The 22172-nt window shown below is 43.6% G+C and overlaps 2 protein-coding genes across 5 annotated transcripts; both read right to left on the reverse strand.

Annotated features, from left to right (window-relative positions):
• Positions 1–1435: 1435 nt before the first annotated feature.
• Positions 1436–5937, reverse strand: LOC103717963 (40S ribosomal protein S6). The gene is made up of 6 exons (XM_008806555.4): positions 5803–5937; positions 5584–5648; positions 3164–3221; positions 2933–3041; positions 2501–2773; positions 1436–1886 (listed from the first exon to the last, which is right to left on the reverse strand). Exons 1-6 carry the CDS (start codon positions 5806–5808, stop codon positions 1648–1650), a joined length of 750 nt encoding a protein of 249 aa, XP_008804777.1. The 5' UTR covers positions 5809–5937; the 3' UTR covers positions 1436–1647.
• An 8797-nt stretch (positions 5938–14734) lies between these two features.
• LOC103717964 (serine/threonine-protein kinase SAPK2) lies at positions 14735–20737 on the reverse strand. 4 transcript variants are annotated; one of them, XM_008806556.4, is made up of 9 exons: positions 20423–20736; positions 19969–20043; positions 16526–16627; positions 16377–16430; positions 16200–16292; positions 16035–16127; positions 15851–15955; positions 15492–15590; positions 14735–15217 (listed from the first exon to the last, which is right to left on the reverse strand). In XM_008806556.4, the coding sequence occupies exons 1-9, from the start codon at positions 20540–20542 to the stop codon at positions 14930–14932; spliced, it is 1029 nt and encodes a 342-aa protein (XP_008804778.1). In that variant the 5' UTR covers positions 20543–20736; the 3' UTR covers positions 14735–14929. The 4 variants fall into 4 exon arrangements, with proteins under 4 accessions (XP_008804778.1, XP_026664603.1, XP_008804780.1 ...); XM_026808802.2 differs by having other exon boundaries at positions 16035–16292; positions 20423–20737; XM_008806558.4 differs by lacking the exon at positions 15851–15955.
• Positions 20738–22172: the final 1435 nt, after the last annotated feature.

Raw genomic sequence — 22172 nt, forward strand, 5'->3', positions numbered from 1 at the left:
TTCAAAGAGAAACAAGAGGAGGTGATTTAACTCTATTGGCATTAAGAAATTTGTATGTTGCTGGTGAGAAGCTTCATAATAGAGTTGGATCCCTCTGAGACTATATCTGTGGTGGTCTACAGGCTGCAATTTAAGAGGAATAACTAGTTGAATTTGTTCTGGTTAAGCTTGGAACGTAACTGGTCTCCTAAGTTTGAACTGCCAACTTTTCATGGCAACATTGTATAGCCAATGCTTGGATAGGATATCTGAGCTGAGTTCTACAGAGCACTTCTTTGTATACCGACTTCTTTCTCTAGCATCAGCAGGCACTTCTTTGTTCCGAAGTTACTAAGGTAAGGATCTCACCACCAATTCGTGAACCAAACATATGCTTATGTTTATTTCAGCTGGTTGTTTAAAGTTACCACTCTATATTTATTTGCATGAAGCCTTCCCAGGCTTTGTCCTCCTCAATCCAGTTGTCCTTCATCCATTCCCTCCATGTCATATTTGATGAGGATGAACCATAATGTTCGCTTGAGCAATATTTAAGGTAAAAAACCTTAGCGATTATTGTGACTCATCTAAGTTCTTCATTAAGTAATATGGCTAGGTCCAATAGCCCTCATTTACATATACGGATGGAATGGCTTCGGTCCAGCTGACTACAGGTCGGGCCTGGGCGAAGCCCAAGTTGGTCGTGTGGTTCAAGCCCAAAAATAAGGCCGTAACAACTGGGCTCGGGACGATGCTTGACCTGGTCTTCCCTCTCTCCTCCCCTCCCCTCCCCTCCCCTCCCCTCCTAATCTCTCTCCCCTATCTCCCTCCGGTTCTCTCTCCCCTATCCGCTCTCCTCTCTTCTCTCTATCCCTCCTTTCCTCTCTTTCCAGTCGAGCTCCCCCCCCCCCCCTCCTCTTCCTCTGTCTCTCCTCTGTGCTCGCTCTCCCAATCTCCGATGTCCTCTCTCCCTCCCACTCTCTCTTCCTCCCGATCTCACCATTCCCCTCCCTCCTAATTTGTCTCCGCCCCTCCCAAGATCCCCTCTCTCACCAGAGCCCGGTGGAAAAGCCTGGCCCGCCCTAAATTGGCCGGCTAAATCAAGCCTCGGGCCGAGACTCGACCCAAAAGTTTAAAAGCAATTTCAGGCCTCAGGCTGTATGGAAACCAGTCAGGGCCCGGCCCAATTACAGCCCCATTTACAGCCAAATAATGTAGCTTTCCCATTTGCTTCGGTGAACCATCACAAGCTTTGTCATTAATTATTGTAGACACATCTAAAATAACCGGTAATCACGAGATATGCTAACTATAATATCTCTCTCTTAACCGGTAATCACGAGATATGTTAACGGTAACATCTCTCTCTCTCTAGAGAGAGAGAGAGAAAGCGGCACTTGGCCTCGACGCTTGCCGGTGTCCCTCACCATGCATCAATCTTCTCGAGTACTCACGGTTTAATTACAAACTTCAAACGCAAAAGCATTAAATACCATACGGCAGAATCCCAACATATTGAGATGCAACATCCAAAACTCAAAAAAACAAGAGGACACTTATCCAACACAAAATCCCAACCACCAAACTTGCGAACATATGCATGCAGTCAAAATGACAACTACCGTCCTAACAATTTTTTTTATCAGTTTCCGTTGAACAACCTTACATCTAAGCTGCCACTGATAGCTTGGATGCAGCAGAAAGCTTAGATCTCCTCTTTGCCAGGCTTTCACTTCTACGGTCACGCTGTTCCTTGAGCCTCATTGCAAGAAGCTTCTGGTACTCAGCTGCTTCTGCCTTGGCCTTGGAGATTCTCTTCTTCTTCTCGGCAATTCTGGCACGCTTCCTTTGGAGTGTCAAGGGAGTCACGAGCCTCTGAATCTTGGGGGCCTTGCTGCACTTCTTGCCTGCAAGATGTCAGCAAGCATGTCATGTTGATTCAAGGTCAAAAAAACGAAGGCTAAAATGGATCCATACGCAGCTGTTGCTCCTGCAATGTTGCACTATCACATTTGAAAGGATGAAAATTTATTCCGGAAAACATATATACATTTTTTTTCCTCAGTAGGACGATAAGAATCAATCACAAACTACTGCCGAAGTTATGATTAGGACCATTCAACAAGTTCTCAGAAAATATTGGTACAGATAGTTAAAAATAAAAAAGGATGACTGAAGCGTTCATCTTTTCATGACTTGTTCCCCTACTCACGGCTGTCCACCATTACTAAACAAATGATGACCATACACAAACATGCACGGGAATTTACACAAAGCAGACCCACAGAGAGAGAGAGAGAGAGAAACTGAGGCGGCCCAACACTAGTCCTATGAGAATGTAACAGATGCCCTCACTGAATGAACCCTTTCCTACCACATATTTCAAAATCACAAAAAGCATAAGAAAAAATGGAACTACAAGTCTGGGAGCTTTTAGATAATCATCACCTGCTTGATATTATGGAACCATAAAAATATATAAGACTACTGTAAAACCAGCAATTAAAGATATTCAACCCACCTGATTTAGTAGTGAAGGTTCGGCGATATGTGTTGACATACTTGCGCACGTCATCCTCCTTGGAGAGGTTGAACAGCTTCCGGATTTTAGAGGCCCTCTTTGGTCCTCTCATTCTAGGCTTCTCGATGTCGGTCAATCCAGGCAGATCATTCTCACCTTTTTTAACAATGACTAAGTTCAGAACTGAAAGATCAGGACTGACAATACACCCTCGAACAGATTTCCTCCTGCGCTCTCCATTGCGCCGGCCATATCCACGGAAACAGGGTGTTCCTGCCATGAAGGTTCCATAATAAATGAGAAATAGCAAATTGAACAAATTTAAATTAGGCCCCTTCATAAGCACTTTTTCAGAAGCATGCATGACCACCCCCTACCCCACGCACTCATACACACAAAAATAAATAAATGAATTAAAATTTATAAGCTTGCCTCTGTGCAGCAGCAGGCGGACACGTCCAGGGGTTAGTACTCCCTGTTTCATGGGAAACCCTTGTTTGTCGCAGCCTCCCATGATTTTGAAAACATAGCCCTTGAACTCCTGTACAAGCAAGCAAGTAGTCATCATTATATGCTTCCTAAGTATTTACTTTGAGAATGTGCTTGAGCCAGAAAAAGGTATTCCAGCATTCTTTTCTTAAATAAGTTGTCACTGAGCCATACCTCACCAAGAGAATCTCCACTGACCTCCTGAGAGATCCTCTTGTCATAAAACGCACGACTGTACATTTGTCATAAACCCACATATTAAGGTTCATCATCACACTTATAGAAGAAAAAGAAGACACATCAAAGCATAAAATGCAGTCGTTCAAGAAACTGCCCCAGTAAAAAAAAATAGCATGTTGGCCAGTCTCATTTGACTGCTATAAGCATGAAATGAACATAAAACACTTTTTACATCACGTGGAAGAACTTGAACATCTTGTGAGTCAGACCAACACTCTTTTCCTTCTGAACCCAAAAAATTAGGTCGAGACTCCAGAGTCAAGCATTCAGATGCTACATGCAGAATTGTGACACAGGAAAAAACATGTTCATGGTAAACTGACAGAAAGATTTAACTAAAAAGCCATAAGATTATCGCATTGAGGATTGCAGACATCACATTAAACTGCTAATTTGAAATCAATACTTGCCCATGCAAGGGTTTCTTAAGACTCCATAAAAGAAATTCTTACAGAGCCAACAATAACTGCCATATGCATTACCATACATTATGTCAATGGTTTTGCAGAAAAATCCACTGCATTTTCACTTTTAGAAAAAGGATCACACTTATTAATCTTGCAGGAATATTTGGTAGGCATGGGAGCAGGAGTATCATGATCAAATAAAATCCAAAATGCATAAAGCAACCGTTTTTACAAAATTGAAATTAAAGTGAATTTTCTTTAAAAATTCCCAACCAATAGAAAAAAAAATACATCACAAAACGTATATTTATTTGTATGTTGACAACAACATTCAGTACTGCATCACTTTATAGCAGGAAGATGCTAAATGAAATTTTGTAATTTAACAAGATAGAATTCAACTACAGTTCCTTGAGCTAATTGTTTGAGATGAGACTTCAAACCAGGAATAGAATCAAATTAGAAAACATAATAACAGCGCTCATATGTTCATTGCAGGCACCCTGTCTACCTCGACACTGGTATGTTTGCTTGAGCAATATGAAGCCTCACTCAAGATAAATAAAAACTACAAATGGGAATTGGAAAATGAGAAAAAAACAAGCTAAAGAGACGAAATTCCTCAAGGACAAGACCCATAGAAAGCATGCAAGTGTGAATTGCCAGAGATTTCACAGAACCCATAGCATATTCAAGAAGATTGTTGGTTCTGGATATGATATATTCAATGATGGAGTACAAGTGATTACATGCCAGTCATACGGTATTAAACATGGTCCTGACTAAGTAATTTAACTTTCCCTTGTGTCTACTCAAAAGAGCCTTCCATGGGTCACCTTGACTGTAACATGAGGCACCTCAAATTTTTAACAACAAATGGGATAAAAGAAGTGACACATAAACTAGAAAGGTTATATAGCATGAGGTATACACAGCTTCTCTAGAGAAGCTTTTGTGAAGTATGTAAAGCACATACCTCATTCATGCCTTCATTATTAGTATACAGAATCAATAACAAGGTTCCACAAGTTTAGATACACTAAAATAGATTTTAGGAAGGCAGAAGAGCAGATAATCACAGAAGAGCAGATAATCGATGGTACAAAATAAAGCCCTGAGCTTTGAGAATTAGAGGCATTGATGAGCTGATCAGTAGTATAAACAAATTTATGATGCATAAAAAAAAGGTGTCATGCAATATAACCAACTTAGTTGCAAAAAAAAACTTGGGAAACAAGTTTGGAGAGGGGGAGGGGAGAGAAAGGGAGAAAATATCTCTCCCCTCAATAAACAAAAGAATATGACCCTTTATCAATTGCATGAGGACTTGAGCATGAAAACTTTGATCTGGGGGAATCTGTTATCATACCCTCACAGGAACTGAATGCAAAATTATGGTAAACTAGCAATACAAAAGCTGAAGCATAGATCTTCCTGCAAAGTGAAACTTTTTTGTTTACATCTCAGCTCACAAGTTCAATTCTCTCTATGAAACAAAGATGCCACCTTACCAAGGTAACAATCCCGGTGCGCCCATAATAAAGCTTACAACTATAACAAAACACAGAACTACATTCATTGGACATAGAGAATCAACTACCTTGATGGGCTTATCAGGAATATCTCGAAAATGCAAGATTAAGCAGTGAGACTAAATAAATTATAATTTTATCAACTAAGCTGCTTATTAGGACAATTTCGTCTCCATACGCAGCATGATTTCGACCATGTCAAGTTGCCAACCTTTCCACTCTACCAGCACTCAAACTCTCGACAGCCCCATCAATTAAATCACTAAGACAGCTTAGAATACTTCAAAGTAAATGATAAAAATTAGAAATAAGAAATTAAAAAAAGGTCTTATTGAAGAAGATCAGACTCCATCAGATCTAGGAATAAAACACAAAAGAAGAAGATACTAACAGAAAAATAACCAAACAAACTTACAGTTTCTGATCGTCATCGATCTCAAGCTTCTTCTGGCACCCAGTGGTAGGATTCGCGATATTGAACTGCAAGATTAGGGGGGAAATCAACAAAAAGTGGATCAGACAGTACAAAATGAAGCGGAAATGATCCAAAACAACCAACACCGATAAAAAGAGACCACAAAATCGATGAAAAATCGCAAAATTTAGCCAAATATTCAAGGATTTGAACCCGTACCTTCATCTTGGATCGAGTTTCCCTTGCACCAGGGCTATCGAAGGAGAGGAACGCGAGAGGGAGCCGCGGCTGCTAGGTTTTCCTCTCGGACTTTGGGCGCTTCTGGCTGCGTCTTATATTGGGACCGGGAGGGTTAGGGTTTGGTTATGTGCCAATGATCTGAACCGTTCACTCTTAGACGGATTGGGTGATCTGCGCCGTTCGATTGCTACCACCGATTAGAACCCGAGCCAGTTTACCGGAAGCCTGTCGGAGACCGAGCCTAATCCGGACATTAGTGGTTGGGTTATAATCAGATCTTAATCACATGCTCCAAATGCATGCTTGGATTGAATCCAAACCCGTTTTAGTTGCCCGTCAACTTAAGAACCCAAAATATCATAATTAAAAATATTTAATAAATTTAAAAAAGCAAAAATTTATAAAATAGAAAAATATAAAGAATTGCAATGATATTTTCAATCAAACTTTTTTATTATTTATATAGGAAATAATAAATTTCACATTACTATACATTTTTCAAAAACGATCCAATACTTTTATTCATAAACTTTATATAGCCCTCTCCATCACAAAAAGTAAACAAAATTATATTGCCATGCCTCACCATCCCAATATACGTAAATGTTTTATCCAACTTCTAAATCCAAAACATAGTTAATTATAAATTACAAACATCCTAAGCATCATAATTTTACAAACACCATCAAGATGCAGTACTTACCTACTTAACGAGATTATCGTGGTGGACCAAGTAAACAGCTGGCTGATAACCCTAATTTAAGACTGCCGGAGCTAAGATAGCTATACTCTATTTCATAAGTCGATAAATAATTTGATGAGGAAACAAATTTGAGATAATAATACCTCACCATATTACAAAATTGATTAGTGTATGAAAAATATACTTTGCAAATTTAAAAAATTAAGCTTTTTATGGCACCTAAGAAGTTCCAAACGGTCTCGAGGAAGAAAGCTCAGCGGTTAATTTTGGATATGAAAAATGTTGAACTAAATTGAGAAGAGGTGAACAACCCTAAAGAATCAGGGATGGTAGTTGGTACCAGTAAAAGGGGGCTCCCGCGAGTGGGAAAGAAGAGAAGAAAGGAAACTGAACTTCATTCTTTCCTCCGGTTTGAAGTGCGAGTTCCCCAGGTGGTGCAAAATCACCAGATGAAAAAGAGATTCATCTTGCTTATTGTAGGAAGCTGGTTTGGTGGTGGACCATAAGTGAATTTTTTGGTGGTAACCTTCAAAGTAAGGGCTATCCATGAACAGTAAGTCAGAACATCAATCTTACTCCCATTCCCACCAAATCTTATGACAGAAAATGTAAATATAGCCCAAAAAATATAACAGATGAGGAAATTTATGCCAATTCCAAAAGTAGGGTAAATCTCAGCATCATCTATTTACAACATATCTAGACTTACGACAACAAAGACATCAACCTTGTTTGGGGAGCTGTTGGCAGTAGAGCTTTTGGAAGTAGAGCTATTGGAAGTAGAGCTTCTTGAAGTAGAGCTTTTATAAAAAGCTATTTGCTGTTTGGTAACTACATTTCTAAAGTGCTATACCACTTTAACATATGTTTGGTAAACAAACTGAGAAAGTACTTTTGTATGACAAAATTACCATAAAGAATATTGCATAGTATTATATAACAGAGCATAATAAAATATAACATATATTAATATATTAATATATGATATAGTATAATATTACTGCAATGTAATATAATATTATTATAATATAGTAATATAACATTGTATACTATAGCATAATAATTTAATATAATATTAAATTATTTAATATAACATATCAATATATTATGATATAATGTAATATAATATTATATTTATACTATAATACAATAATAAATGTACAAAATATTATAATTATTAGCGTACATTAATTTTTCATAATATAACATAATATTAAATTATTTTAATATAACATATTAATGTATTATGATATAATGTAATATAACATTATATTTATACTATGATACAATAATAAAGGTATAAATATTACTGTTTAAAAGTTTTTCGTTAACGGCTCTTTAGAGTGAGAAGCTCTGAGGAGAGAGAAAGCTCTGTCAACCCAACGGCTCTCTTCGCCGGTGGTCGGTGAGCTGCTGCTGGCCGGGCCGGGCGGTGAGGAGGGTTTGTTGTTTGGTTTGCTCATTGTGTTGCAGGTCTCCCATGGCCAGGAGGAAGGGGAAGGAGCCGATGGAGGGGTCGACGGGTCCGGCAGGGGAGCAGTCATCGGGGCCGTCGTCTGCGGAAGGTAAAGACCCGACGGAGATGGCCGCGGCGGCAACGACGAGGACGTGGGCGGAGGTTGTAGCGCAAGGCAAAGGTAGGAATCTGGGGCGGAAAGGGGAGAGACCCGCTGGCGGGGCGCGGCCGGCTCCATGGGTTACTCACCGGCTGACAGAGACGGAGGTGGCTCGCCTGAGCCACCACTTCTTGTCGGTGTTTGAGCTCCCGGTGGAGCCCATTGAGGCTGCTCGCCGGGAATGGGAAGGGTTAGCGCTCGTCGGCCGGAGCCTCGGTCGGCAGGTGCCGGTCGAGTGGGTGGCCAAGGATGTGGCCGCCCGACTGAGGAAACCAAGGGAGGTGGTGGCGGTGTCTTTAGCCGACGACCACTTTGCTCTGCGTTTCCGGTCGCTGGAGGTTCGGGATCGCGCCCTGTCGGAAGGGCCCTGGGTGGTGGCGGGGCAGCTCTTAGCCATGGAGCCGTGGACGCCGGACTTTCTACCTAGGAAAAATCCGGTGCAGAGGGTGGCGGTCTGGCTTCGGCTGCCTGGGCTCCCTCCAGAGTATTGGTCGACGTCGACTATTCTGGAGATCGCGGCCAAGGCAGGGCGACCACTGGCGGTGGATGGAGTTACAGAGGGGCGCCGAGCTATGGGGTTTGCGCGGGTCAAGGTGTCGATTGACGCTTCTGAGCCCCTCCTCCCTGGCATCCGGATACTCGGGAAGACGAAGGCCCTCTGGCAGCCGTTCGTCTTCGAGAGTCTACCGGACCTTTGCGTGCGGTGCGGTCGGATTGGACACCTTGAGTCAGGGTGCCGATTTGGGGCTCCGGCACCGGCGGAAGGATGCCCTTCAGGGGAGGAGATCCCCGGGCCGATCTACGGCCCGTGGTTGGTGACGACCCGTGCGCGGCAGACGCGGGAGAAAGGTCCACCGCAGCCGTAGCCGGGGAAGACGACTGAGCCTTCAGTCAGAGCGCCCCCATCTCGGCCGCCCTCGCCGGTTGCCTCGCCCAGGCATCCGGTGTCCCCGCCGGATCTTGAGGGCTGGCAAAAGCCAAGTAAAGTGGCCCGTCGCCACTCCCCGCCGGCGGTGGGGGTCCCGGTTCCCGGTAGGCATGAAGAGGATTCCCGAGTCGACACGTCCGGCGACTCACTCGTGGGACGCGTGGACTCGGAAACTGGGCTGACCCTTGGATCCAAGAAACGTTCCAGAAACTCTGGGCTGCTATTTGATGCGGGCCGCCCGCAGGGCGTGGGACGGGTGGGCCACGGGGGAGGTCGCGGGGCACGTGAGTCCCGCGGGAGGCATGGCCGGTTTCGCGCGATGGGTTCCTAGGCCTGTCGCGCGATGGGTTTGGCGTGGCCCAGCTTGGCTGGGGCCCGTGCGGAGGATTCTGGGAAGGCCCCTGTGGGCGGGGGCCTTCTACTGTTCACAGCCCATGTGGGGCCTATGGGGTCTACAGATGGGCCTGCCATTGGGCCCGATCCACGGGCCGAGCTGGCGGGTGAGCCTGGGTTCCAGTTCAGGGACCGGGCTTTGGGGGTAGCCTTATCGTCCGAGATCCCTACTATTTTAGGTTCCCTAGCGGCAGATGTGGGACTGGGGGATGGTGTCTCGAGCGGGCCCGATTTGGGCACCCCGACCATGACCAACAATTTTCCAGTCTGTGTAGATTGCCCGATGCGGGACGCGCCTGCACTTGTGGAGCCTGGGCTAGGCGACTTGAGTGTTTCCGAGGGGGCGGTGAGCAGGTCTACGGATCACTCGACAGTCGTTCAGCAGGTTCGGGCGGCAGTGTTGCGTGTTGTGTCCGGGCCTAGTGTGGATGAGGGTTTGCAGGATGATCCTCATCACGAGGCGGCGATGGACCCTACGGCCCAGAGGGTGGATGTGCTTGCGGCCGACCTCTCGGACTTCTCCCCATGAGGATTCTTGCGTGGAATTGTAGAGGGGCGGCTAAGCCAGCTTTTATGTCATCTTTCAGGAGGTTGGTTCAGATCCATAGTCCAGAGATCTGCCTTCTCTACGAGACACGACTGTCTGGTAGAGGTCTGGATCGTGTATTACGGCGGTTTGAGGTTGAGTGGGAGTCATATGTGGTTGAATCCCAGGAGTTGTCCGGGGGCATTGTGGCTTTGTGGAAGCGGGGTGTGGCCACAATCGATGTTTTCCATAACTGTGCCCAACAGGTCCTGATGATTATTTCGGAACCTAATGGTGCTCCATGGATATTGAGCGGTGTGTATGCTAGTACTGACCATCGGACCAGGAGGGTGATGTGGGATGAGCTGACCCACTTGATCGCTCAGGGATTTCCGACGGCGATTGTGGGTGATTTCAATTGTATCTTGGAGAGGAGTGAGAAACGTGGAGGGAGGGTGTTTACCGACTCCGTGGACAGGAGGGAGTTTCGCGACTTCATCTCGAGTAATGGCCTAGTTGATCTAGGTTTTTCCGGCTCACAATTCACGTGGTGTAATAACCAGTCTGGTTGTGCCAGAGTGTGGGAGCGGATTGATAGGGCGGTTGCTTCTGCTGACTGGCTCACTAGATTTCCTTCCTACAGGGTTAGCCATTTACCCCATATTGCTTCGGACCACTGCCCGTTGCTGGTTTCGACGGTATCGGGCTCTAGTCACCAGTGCCCCTTCCGCTTCGAGAAGGTTTGGCTGTCCATCCCTCAATCCTGGGACATTGTCCGAGGAGCTTGGGGTCTGCCGGTTCGCGGCGACGCCATGCAGAGGGTCTCACGTAAATTGGAACTGACTAGGCGACGGCTACGGCGGTGGAATCGTGAGGTAGTGGGTGATATCTTTAGGAAATTGGAAGGTGTGGAGGTCGTGATTGCTGACCTACAAAGAAGAGAAGATCAGGTGGGTGTGCTCCATGAGGCCGATATGGTTAGCCTCCGGGGACTGCTCGCCGCTCATCACTCGATCCTGCGTCAACATGAGATCTTCTGGAGACAGAAATCCAGAATCCAGTGGGTCAGAGAGGGTGACCGGAATACTAGTTTCTTTCACCGCTCTACGGTCATCAGAAGGCAGCGGAATATGATCCGATCCTTGCAGGATGACCAGGGCCATCGGGTGGAGGGCGATTCAGATATCAGTCGTATTCTGCTCGATTTCTTTCGATCTCGTTGGACGGAGGACAGTGGGTCTTATGTTGCGGGCCAGCTCCCGAGGGTTGAGCCCTAAATTGGTATGACCGAGAACGCTATGTTGGTTCGACCAGTTACGGAGGGAGAGGTGCGTGAGGCCATTTGGGCTCTAGGGGAGGATAGGGCTCCGGGCCCAGATGGTTTTCCACCTTTCTTTTTCCGGAGATATTGGGGTATCGTCCGGAGTGCAGTGGTGGAAGCGGTCTTGTGTTTCTTTAGGCAGGCTGGGATGCCTGATGACTGGAAGGCCACTTTTGTCACTCTTATACCTAAGCATCAGGATGCGGTCGAGCCGAGCCACTTTAGGCCGATTAGTCTGTGCACAACTTTATATAAAGTTGTCGCAAGAATACTCATGGTTCGTATGAAGCCCTTCCTTGCTGACATTATCTGTCCCGAGCAGGGTGCTTTTGTGGGTAGTAGGAATATTTCAGACAATGTCATGGTGGCCCAAGAGATGATGTGGGATCTTCGACGGGCCTCGAAGCGACATTGCCTGATGGCTGTTAAACTGGATATGGAACGTGCTTATGATAGAATCAGGTGGAGCTTTCTTAGGTTAGCTTTGGAGAGTTTGGGGTTCCATGAGACATGGATTAGGTGGGTTATGGGGTGTGTTCGGGGACCGAGGTTTTCTATCTTGGTCAACGGTTCCCCATCTCCTTTCTTCAGATCTACTATGGGGCTTCGGCAGGGATACCCGTTATCTCCATACTTGTTTATTATTTGCTCTGATGTCTTATCTCGCTCGCTGCGGGATGTATGTGCTGCCGGTGAGCTAGGGGCCTACGTCCCAGCTCCTGGGGCCCAGCCGATATCACATTTACTTTTTGCTGATGACTGCCTCCTCCTGACTTGGGCCCGCGTTGCGGATGCTCAGACCATCAGGAGGGTTTTGGCTGCTTATTGCTTTGTATCTGGTCAGAGAGTGAATGTCCAGAAATCCTCCATCTCCTTTAGCCCGGGTACGACACTCGCGGTTCGACGAGGGATCCGGAGGATTATGGAGATGCTCGAGCAGGATGGAACCTGGACCTATCTGGGTGTTCCGATCTCGGGCAGGAGATTGCGTGTGTCCGAGTGCACCGGACTGGTGCAGCGGGTTCAGGGTAGACTAGAGGGGTGGCGGGCAGCATCCCTGTCGATGATGGGCAGAGTCACGCTGATTCGATCAGTTTTAAGCTCTATGCCTGTCTATCTTATGGCGAATACGGTGGTGCCAAAGTCTGTTCTACTGAAGATTGAGCAACTTTTTCGGGGTTTCCTATGGGGCTCACATGGAGGAGGTCGGGGGGTGCACCTGGTGGCGTGGGAAAGCATATGCCTTCCTCTCAGCGAGGGTGGTCTAGGGGTGGTATCTCTCCTCGAGAGACGAGAGCTGCTCCTTGCCCGGCATGCCGCCCGAGTCATTCTGGAGCCGCGGGGGTTCTGGAGTCGGATCATTACTAGCCGCTATGGACGGGCAGGCCCAGAGGGCTGGGCCCGAGGAGGGCGGAGTTGCTCCTTTCTATGGCGTGAGATAGCGCGGTACTTGCCGCTAGTGTCTAGTCACACCCGATGGTTGATCGGCGACGGGTGTAGCATCGATGTTGCCAGGGACCCATGGGTCGACGGCCTTCCTTTGCGGCTTTGGCCGACTGCGGTTAGTGTCGAGGCTGGGGAGGGTCTTCGAGTCTGTGATCTCATGACTCCCGGGGTGGCTGGCTGGGATGAGACTCGGTTGGCCCGGTTCTTCGGGCAGCATTTGGCGGAGCGGGTTCGCTCACTCCCTCTACCACAGAGTGGCGGACCTGATGTTCGTGTGTGGAGTTCCTCGACCAGGTCCCGGGTTAGGATGGGCGATCTTTTCCGTATCCTTAGGCGGGGTTGTGAGCCTGGTCCGGATTGTGCCTGGATTTGGCGATTGGGGCTCCACCCGAGGGTAGCGTTGTTCCTCTGGAAGGTGGCCTAGGACCGTCTTCCTACGAGTGCTGTTCTCGGCGGTCGGGGTGTGAGGATCCCACTGGTGTGTGGGGCTTGTGGTGCGACCGAGACGGTGGACCATGCCCTATTTCGGTGCACATGGGCTAGGGCTACTTGGCGTCTGGCAGGGGTCCCACATGTGGTATGGCGATGTAGGGACATGTTCCTACAGGCCATGCGTCAGGGATCGGTGTCCCCAGTGCGTCGTCAGGCGGCTATTCGAGCGAGCTGTCTTGCCTACCAGATTTGGCTGGCTAGGAACGCTCGCCTGTTTGGTGAACGACGCATGTCACTGCGATTCGTGGTCGAGAGTGCTTGCGCTCGGACGGCTGAGCTGTGTTACACTAGTCCTGTTGGAGGGACCTTGACAGCTCGGGACATCTGGGGTTCCCACCCTGCCTCGGCAGTATCCCGTACGGTGCTTTTCACCTGGGAACCCCCACCCCCGAGTTTCCTTAAGGTCAACTTTGATGGGTCTGTTCTGGATGGTGGTATGAGGGGAGGCGCAGGTTTTGTTATTCGGGATCCGTCTGCTAGGGTCGTGGCTGCTGGTGGCAGTCAGTTATTTGATACTTCGGTTCCATGTGCGGAGCTGAGTGCAGCCTGGGCGGGCGTTTGCTATGCCCGGTGCGTCTTACGGGCTAGGTCTATCATCCTGGAGGGTGATTCAGCCACCGTTATTAGTTGGATCCAGGGGGGTCCGAGGGGTGGCGGGTGTGACCATCCCCTGCTCCGGGACATCTGGGCCATGGCGAGGGATGGATGGGCCTTTCAGGCCACGCATATTTACCGTGAAGGTAACGATGCTGCGGATTGGGTAGCTGCGTTTGTAGCTTGTCACTCCGGAGGCACCTTATGGCTTGGTGATGGGGAGTTGCCCTTGGCACTCCGAGGCATTTTATTTTTCGACTTTATTGGGTCTATCCGCTCACGCCGGGTATGATCGACCCGTACTAGCAAAAAAAAAAAGGTATAAATATTATAATTATTAGCATAAATTATTTTTTTATAATATAACTTAATATTAAATTATTTAACATAATATATTAATGTATTATGATATTATATTATATTATATTATAGTATAATACAATAATAAAGATATAAAATAAAAATAAAAAATAAGAATATCTTTTTTTGCATGGAAGGAAGTCTGATCCACGACTAGAGTTCTGTGTTAGGGCTCCAGCAGATTTTAGGTTTATAAGAGGACAAAGTATGTAATTATTATATTTTACTATGGGTATTTTGGTCAAAAAAAAACTTTCAGAAAAAGTTCAAAATAATTTTTTCGAAAAACTCTAAAATGAAGCTTCTTTCAAAAAACTGTTTTTAGCTTTTTAGAAAAACTAAAACAACTTTCAGAAATTTTTACCAAAACACCTTTTTTTCAATCGAAAAGTGCTTTTAGAGGATCATAAAGTATTTTTTGGTCCCTCAAAAACCCCTCCAAACGGAGCCTAAACATCCAATGTTGATTGGAGCGTACTAGCGAAGTTAATTAAGTCTATTAATTATATCTAAAGTAACCTAGATTTTAACATAAGAGCAAACAAATGGTGCTTAGTTCGTCAAAGGTTCATGAGATATTCACTTGGTTCATTTACACGACAACATATCTCTACCCATGACAAATTGGAATTGTTCCTCGTCGAGTTGACGATCCTGCTTTCGTCTCAAGAAGAAATAACTCACACAACAACTAGATGCTAGCAGGCAGATTCTGTATTCTTGACATTTAAAGAGCACAAACAAAATCTCCGCTCGTCTCAATATCATCAAGGTCCGCATCTGCATCCATGTCATCTAGGTCCATGCTGCTGCTGCCAACAAAGTGCTCGCCACCAAGTTTTGGACCCTCAGTAGGCTTCCGTGCCTCTTGTATGATGGTCATGATTTCTTCGACGCTTTGGGATGAGGTGTTGGTGTTGGAATTCTGCAATCCGCTCTGGTACTCATCTGTTAGCTCGATTGGCAGGTTCCTTAGAAACCATGGGTGGATTTTTATTTCTGGAATGGTGATCCTCTGCAAGAAAGCACCAAACAGAGTAATAACACCATCAACTGCCACAGATGAATGCCTATGAGATGTACTGATACATTTAGTCGAAACAAAAATGGTGCCAAAAAAAAATAATGAAAGCAATGGAATAAATGGTTCGGCAAAAATTGGAAGAGCGATATCCCAAAACAGTGACAAAATCAGCTTTCAAAAGTCATAAAATATATAAATTGCTGTCTCCATTCCATATATGCATGGCAAAGCTCGAAAAGCGACCAAGTCCCTCAGAAGGTTTTACCTGTTCAGGATTAGCAACAAATATCCGAGACAAAAGATGTCTACACTCCATTGATACTCGTACATAATCTGGAATAGAGTACTGGACGCTAAGTATCCGCTGCCAAAGTAAAAGATTTTTCTTTAGTTAACAATGCTAAAACATGTTAAGGTAAATATTAGCTTGAACTGAAATTTTCGGCGATCAAGGAAAAATCATCTCCATGAGACCAGCAGATAAAAGACAATATCACACTCTAATTATGGTCCACTCAGACTATATAAGAAAGTCAGATAGAGCAAGATTTCTAGAATTGCTGCAAGAAGCACCAAGAATTTTCCGATCATCTTTCTAGCTCTGAAAGGGTGCTAGATACTCACCCCAATTGTCTTTCGAAAATTTCTTGGATCATCTGGGTCCTCAAAGGGATAAGCACCGACAAGCATTACATATAATGTTACTCCACATGACCAGACATCTGCAATCTAGAGTTTTCACCAACCAGTTGATTAGTTCCGGTAAAAAAGCTCTTAGACAATAGAGGAAAATGTAAACCGAACTAACCTTTCCATCATATTGCTTTCTTGAAAAAACCTCTGGCGCAATGTAAGCTGGTGTGCCGACAGTGGATTTTGGTTGGGAATGCAGCACCGAAGACTGAAAGATGAGAAAGATATGGTCATGTATTTGTCTTGAGCCGAAATTTCTAGCCTTACAACAGTTAATTACCTTTGAGTAACCAAAATCACATATCTTAAGGCGGGGTGCTGTGCTACCATCCAATAAAGTATTTTCCAGCTTAAGATCCCGATGACATATTTGCTGCCACGTCAAGAATCATAAAGCTATCAATACATGTAATAGGATATGGAGTTTTACTAGGGCAGGACAAACACAAATAAATACCATGGAATGACAATAGCTGACTCCTGAAATCAATTGTTGAAAGAAAAAACGTGCCTGTTTCAAATGTGACAAACAACAATCAAATCAAATATAAACTTTACTTATATATCATATAAACAAAATTGAAGACAATGAGAGCACATTTCTACCTCATCCTCGCTGAATCTCCCTGCACTGCATATCCTCTCAAAAAGCTCACCACCAGCAGCATATTCCATAACTATGGCTAGATGTGTTGGTGTCAGCAAGACCTGGAACGAAATTTTTTGGTTTAATCATATAGTGGACACCGGATTTTTCAATAAAGCAACACAGAACCAATTATAAGAGAGAGGCATAGTCACAAATGGTCAGATTTAGCAGGCTAGACCTCAACATGAGAGAAACTAGAACTATGATGCTTTGGAAACAAATAAGTTATTGTTCAGTTAGTTTTTCAAAATCACATATCTAATCTGGCCTACCTTATAATGGCATGGATTCAGTAGGAAATTTTTTTCAGAAACTCCTTTCATGGTGCCTCGAGTTATGAGAGGCCATTGTAAAGATGGAAAAGTTGATTAACTTCTTTCATGATGTAATTAATTGTTACATCAAAAAATGTAATTAATTGGGCTTTGTGCAAGTTTCAGCTTCTCCCACCTCTATAATCTAAGCCTAAAGAGTCAAAAGTCCATTCAGTGGTTGAACAAGCTCTTTCATCATAGGAGATATCGGGCTTGGGAGGGACACAGCCTATGTAACAAAGAGATAAAGTGAATTTAGAGGTTTACTTACTAAGGCTGCTATTTAAGAGAGGTAATATTTATCTATACAACTCATAATATCATAGAGAACTTTACATTATCATGCTATCATTAGCAGCCTAGAAATAGAATGAATGACATGTAAACCATCATGGTTTATGGTGAACACTATGTAAATCCTATTAACTCTGTGCTATACAAAATTGCATTTTTAGGAAAAAAGCACTGCTTTAAATGCACATAGATACTGTGGATTTTAGGAATAGATAATTGGTTTTTCAGTACGCAGTATTCTATCAAAGCAGTGGTGTATCAGCAATTTAGACATGGGGAATGTCCTGAAAACCCACTATCCAAAAATAAACTCATATAAATGATAATGGACAGAAGCAGGTTAATGTTCTAGCATGTGCCTGTAAATCAAGCAACAATCCAAACGCAATGTAACTAATAGACTAGTATTCTGACTAGTCTTAAGACATACCTGTAAATATATAAACATAAATATAAATATAAATTCTGAAAGGATTAACAGAACATCTTTCAGAAATAGAAAATGCTGCTATTCAGAAACAGATTACGGTTAAACCATACTCTTGTGTTTGATACAACCTTACCATCAGATTCTAGCAAGCTATATAATGTCGAGCCAGATTACTCTACAGTTCACAATAGAAGCTCCGAGTAATGTATAACAAGGTTCTTAATATTGAGATATCATCATCACAAGTGACAAGTAACAACGATAGATTATTTACCTACTTAATGAGAATACCATGGTTGACCAAGTAACCTGCTTGCTGATAACTTAGTTTAAGATTGCCTGGAGATAAAATAGCTAAACTCTGTTTCATAATTTAATACCCAATTAAAGGAGGGAAAACTTTCACATAATAATACTTCACTATATAACAGGACTGATCGAGCACATTTAAGTTAGTGTATGGAAAATGTGCCATGCAAATTTAAGAAACTAAGCTTTTTATGGCACATGAGAAGCAAAAGTTCTTCAGGAAGAAAGCTCAGTAGTTAATTTTGGACATGAAAAATGCTAAATTAAAATGAGAAGAGGTGAATAACCCTAAAGAATCAGGGCTGGCACCAGTTTAGGAGCTGATCTTGTGGTGGCCTCCCCACAAGTGGAAGTTTTCTGGGTGGTAATTCCTCAAATCAGGGTTATTCATATGTTCTTTGTGTTGATTTAACATCGATCTCTTGGGAAACTTGCAGAGAAATTTTTGAAAAAGGAAGAGTTGGGACATCAGTCCTACTCTATTCCCATTAAATATTAGGTCAGAAAATGTAAATATAGTCAAAGAAATAAAATAGACGAGGAAATTTATATGTTGAAAGTCTCAACATTATCTATTTCCAACAACACTAGACTGAAAATGAAGAAGACATTAAAATATGAGCATGCAATTTTATTTGGACTGTTTTAGCAGAGTTAATTCTATCTAAAGTATCTAAAGTAACCAAGGTTTTAGTGTAACAGCAAACATCATTAAACTGTGGGAAAGAGGAAAACAAAGGCGCACCATTTGGGTTCTATAATCCTCTCACTATCCCCTCATGATATCCCTTTGCATTGTTAGTGCAAGCAAGGAATGTTTCTGACTCATTTATAGAAGAGAATTTTATTACAAAGAGATTTACAAGCTACATGACATGCATTGAGCAATAAATATCAAACATTGTTGAAAAAGCAAAAAAAAAAATGGCATCTTAGGCACATCGTACATTCATAAAATATTCAGAAAAATCAAGGACATGTGACAGCACCATCAGCAAGCAACTTCAAGTTCCAAAAACAGAATAAAGTTATAGGGGCCCCAATGTCATTCAGTTAGCAAACTGAATCAAATCAACCAACTTCTACAATGTTGCAAGAGAATTGAATACCAAGAGATTTAGTGGACATCCATGTCATACTTCTTATATCTTGTTAGATTTCAAACATATCTGGCTGGCATACAATTAAAAAATGTGAAATTATATTTACACCAAAAAAATTATTGACAGGTACATGTCATCCTTTTTCAATGATGAGATTTTAGTGGCAGTTAAATGTATCGAGGAATACTTCTTGTTCTAGTTTTTTTTTTTAAAGCAATATGGTGGAACTGTGCCACCACCAAAGTTAGAACCTTGGACCTCCCCCAAGAGCAAGCCCTTAGGACAGCATCCTCGTAAACATTAAGAAACAGAGTGTGGAAAGATTTCACAAAATTAGTTAGGACAGAGAACTTCCTTGGCATCAATTATAGAACAGAAACTAATCGAGACAGGCAGAAAAAAAATCAGGAAATGCCAAAATTCCACGGTATAATATGTGTACAGTTTCGTGATAAGAGATAAGATATCTGCAATCAAAAAACTAAATGTTATGTCTCTGTTATGCTTGTCCTCATTATCGTCAACTGGAAATTGTTTTGATTTCTACAAAAATCGTTTGTTCTTTCATATCCTCGAATTATCTTGTGCTCTTTCTGCAAAAGCAATGGAGAATCGTTACACAAGTTCACAACTCCAACTTTGACAATAGAACCCCACCAAGTCCTCCATAAAGAGAATCCTCATCAAGAAGTCTTTTATTATATACACATTGAACAGGTACTTCTCTTGTTAAAATATTGAATCCAGTAATTGATCGAAACTTGATGATAACCAGGATCGGCAATATCATCAGAGTAGACAGAGATAATGCATCTAATCGGTGTAAAGTACATAAGTCGACTCATATAATCTTCATGGGGCATACAAGGTAAGGCAAGAGAAAGATGCTCAAAGTGCCATCTTAACATGACACGGAAAAAGGTCCATTTCATAGGGATAGCAATAAATACCTCCTTGAATCTAACTATATTTGGATGTCTCAATGATCTGTGATTCATGATCTCTCTCTGAACATGCTCATCAATCTGTCCACCGAAGCAAACATCTGATTTATAAGTACTTGCAACTTAAAAGGTATCAGTAAAACAGCAGATAACAAATACTCAAGAAAAGTCACAAACTGCGCAAGCTAAGCAAAATCCAGTTATCGAGATTGGATTTCTAAACAGTGCCGCTGAAAGAAAATAAGAGAAAGTAGAGATATAAAAGGACGAGGAACCTTCTGTCATCACAGCAGAAGTCTCCTCAGTCCCACAAAACAAACACCTTCGTCAACGGCGATGAACAAATAGAAAAACCTTCAAAAAGATTGCTAATTTGGCAATCTACGCAATCACCAGATAACAAAATTGGATTTTTAAGCAGAATCCAGCCAGAAAACAGGGAAAGGAAAAGAGGTGCAACCTTCTGTCCTCTCTCTATAAGCTTCGCGGCATAGAGTTCCTTGGTCCAAACATCTCTAACCAGCTTGGCCACCCCAAAATTACCAGATCCGATAGCCCTCAATACCTCGTACCGCTCCATTTCGATTCAGAGAACGAATAGAAATTGAAGAAATTAGGCATCAATCGCACAGAGAAAAGACCCACCACCTCACAGCTCTCTCTCTCTCTCTCTCCCTCTCTCCTTTTATTCTTTCATTTTCTCTGGCAGGAGGGAACAAAATGACAGAAGAACAGGAAAGAGATTGGGAGCTTTTCGGTTGCAGATTGCCGACTAGACGTATCTATCGATCCATCTGTCCGATGTAAGTGTTTTACAGCGGGGAGAGCTTGGAAAGTGCGACTTCCGCAATGAGTTAAAAAAAGAATTCTGCCGCACTGCTTTGCGGCGATAAGGTGTGCCACCCTCCATCAGTCCTTGTTCCCCCCACCATTGGTGGCCCACTGAGGTATTTGTAGATTTGGTTCGATTACTTGTACTCTCCCTTGAACTTGGCTTATTTGGTCGGGCTGTATACTCATTCGAGCCTATTTTACGGATAAATTATAAACTTAAAACAGTTCCAAGATTATAAATCTTATCATGTATAATGAGAGAGATGAAGTTCAAGGACCCATGCGCAATCCTCTAAATTTTAAAATTGTGTCCTGCACTAGATTCGGATCATATCTGTTATACCGAAGAATGATTGATGTTGTTTTGCAAATTGAATTGCACTTTGCGTAGGTCTCAAAGCATTTTCAAATTTTTTTCATTTATTTGTTTGTAAAAATTATGGTAGATTTATGAGTGGGAAGATGAATCCTTTGTATGGAAGATATCTCTATCCGTCATGTACTAAAAAGAAAAAAAATAATTTATATATTTTTGGCAAAGAAATAAAAGGTTGGTGTGATACACAGAAGATAGATGGTGTTAGGTATGGGATAAGCACCATTATTTTTCCCTTTAGCACTTTGGGGAAAAAAACATGGATATTGTACTTGCAAAATATAAGTAAATTATGGGAGGGTGCCACTAGCTAGCTCTATATTGAATATTTGAAGTGGCTTCACATTTTCTTGTTTATCTTGCTGATAATATCATAATGTGATATATATATTAAGGGCTAAAAATGGGTGCAGCCAGCTCTACTTTGAGTCTGTTCAATGGGTTGGTTCAATATAATTGTGCTGGTCAATGGGAGCAGGGTCAGTCTTAGCCGGTCCACTGTCTGTCTGATCTGGGCCTAACCGGCTCAAGGGAAGGAGCACGGGGACCTCGTGGGCCTACACCAGGCAGCACAGCACTGGTGAGATAAAGAAGTGGTGGAACGCGGTTGAAATAGCGCCACGTTTCTGTTACATAACGGCGTTAGGAGTGTCGTCGGGGTGCGTACGACGTACGTATTCGCATCTTCGAGGTGATGCCGTGACAGCAAATTTTCTCCTTCCCGAGACGGCTTGGGGCCACGAGACTCCCATGTGGATCGCCGTAACTCAGACGTCCATTTCGACATTGAAATATGACACGCTGCCACGAGGCACTCTGCTGCCTGATATTGACCTGGTCTTGCTCAGGTCACGCGAGACCGCGGTCAACGATGCCCTTAGTCTTCCTTCCACTCAGGCATCGCCTTCGCTCCTAGGAATTCCCAGTCTCGACGGCCGTCATTGGGCCAGCTGGCGGAGCAGGACCGCCGTGGAGAAATTATATCCTTCGCCACATTGCC

This window comes from Phoenix dactylifera, unplaced genomic scaffold (genome assembly GCF_009389715.1).
Source record: "Phoenix dactylifera cultivar Barhee BC4 unplaced genomic scaffold, palm_55x_up_171113_PBpolish2nd_filt_p 000139F, whole genome shotgun sequence".
Taxonomy (NCBI): domain Eukaryota; kingdom Viridiplantae; phylum Streptophyta; class Magnoliopsida; order Arecales; family Arecaceae; genus Phoenix; species Phoenix dactylifera.

Bases quoted from the DNA above. Each gene is read 5' to 3' on its own strand.
- LOC103717964 (XM_026808802.2), bottom strand. From the start codon at position 20,542: ATGGAGCGGTACGAGGTATTGAGGGCTATCGGATCTGGTAATTTTGGG. The intron at 20,044-20,422 runs GTTGCACCTCTT...TTCGGTGGACAG, and splicing joins TTATAGAGAGAGGACAGAAG to ATTGATGAGCATGTTCAGAG. The intron at 15,591-15,850 runs GTGAGTATCTAG...TTACTTTGGCAG, and splicing joins ATTTTCGAAAGACAATTGGG to CGGATACTTAGCGTCCAGTA.
- LOC103717963 (XM_008806555.4), bottom strand. The intron at 3,222-5,583 runs GTAAGTTTGTTT...ACAAATGTACAG, and splicing joins ATCGATGACGATCAGAAACT to TCGTGCGTTTTATGACAAGA. The intron at 2,774-2,932 runs GCAAGCTTATAA...CCTTCATGGCAG, and splicing joins CCGCCTGCTGCTGCACAGAG to GAACACCCTGTTTCCGTGGA.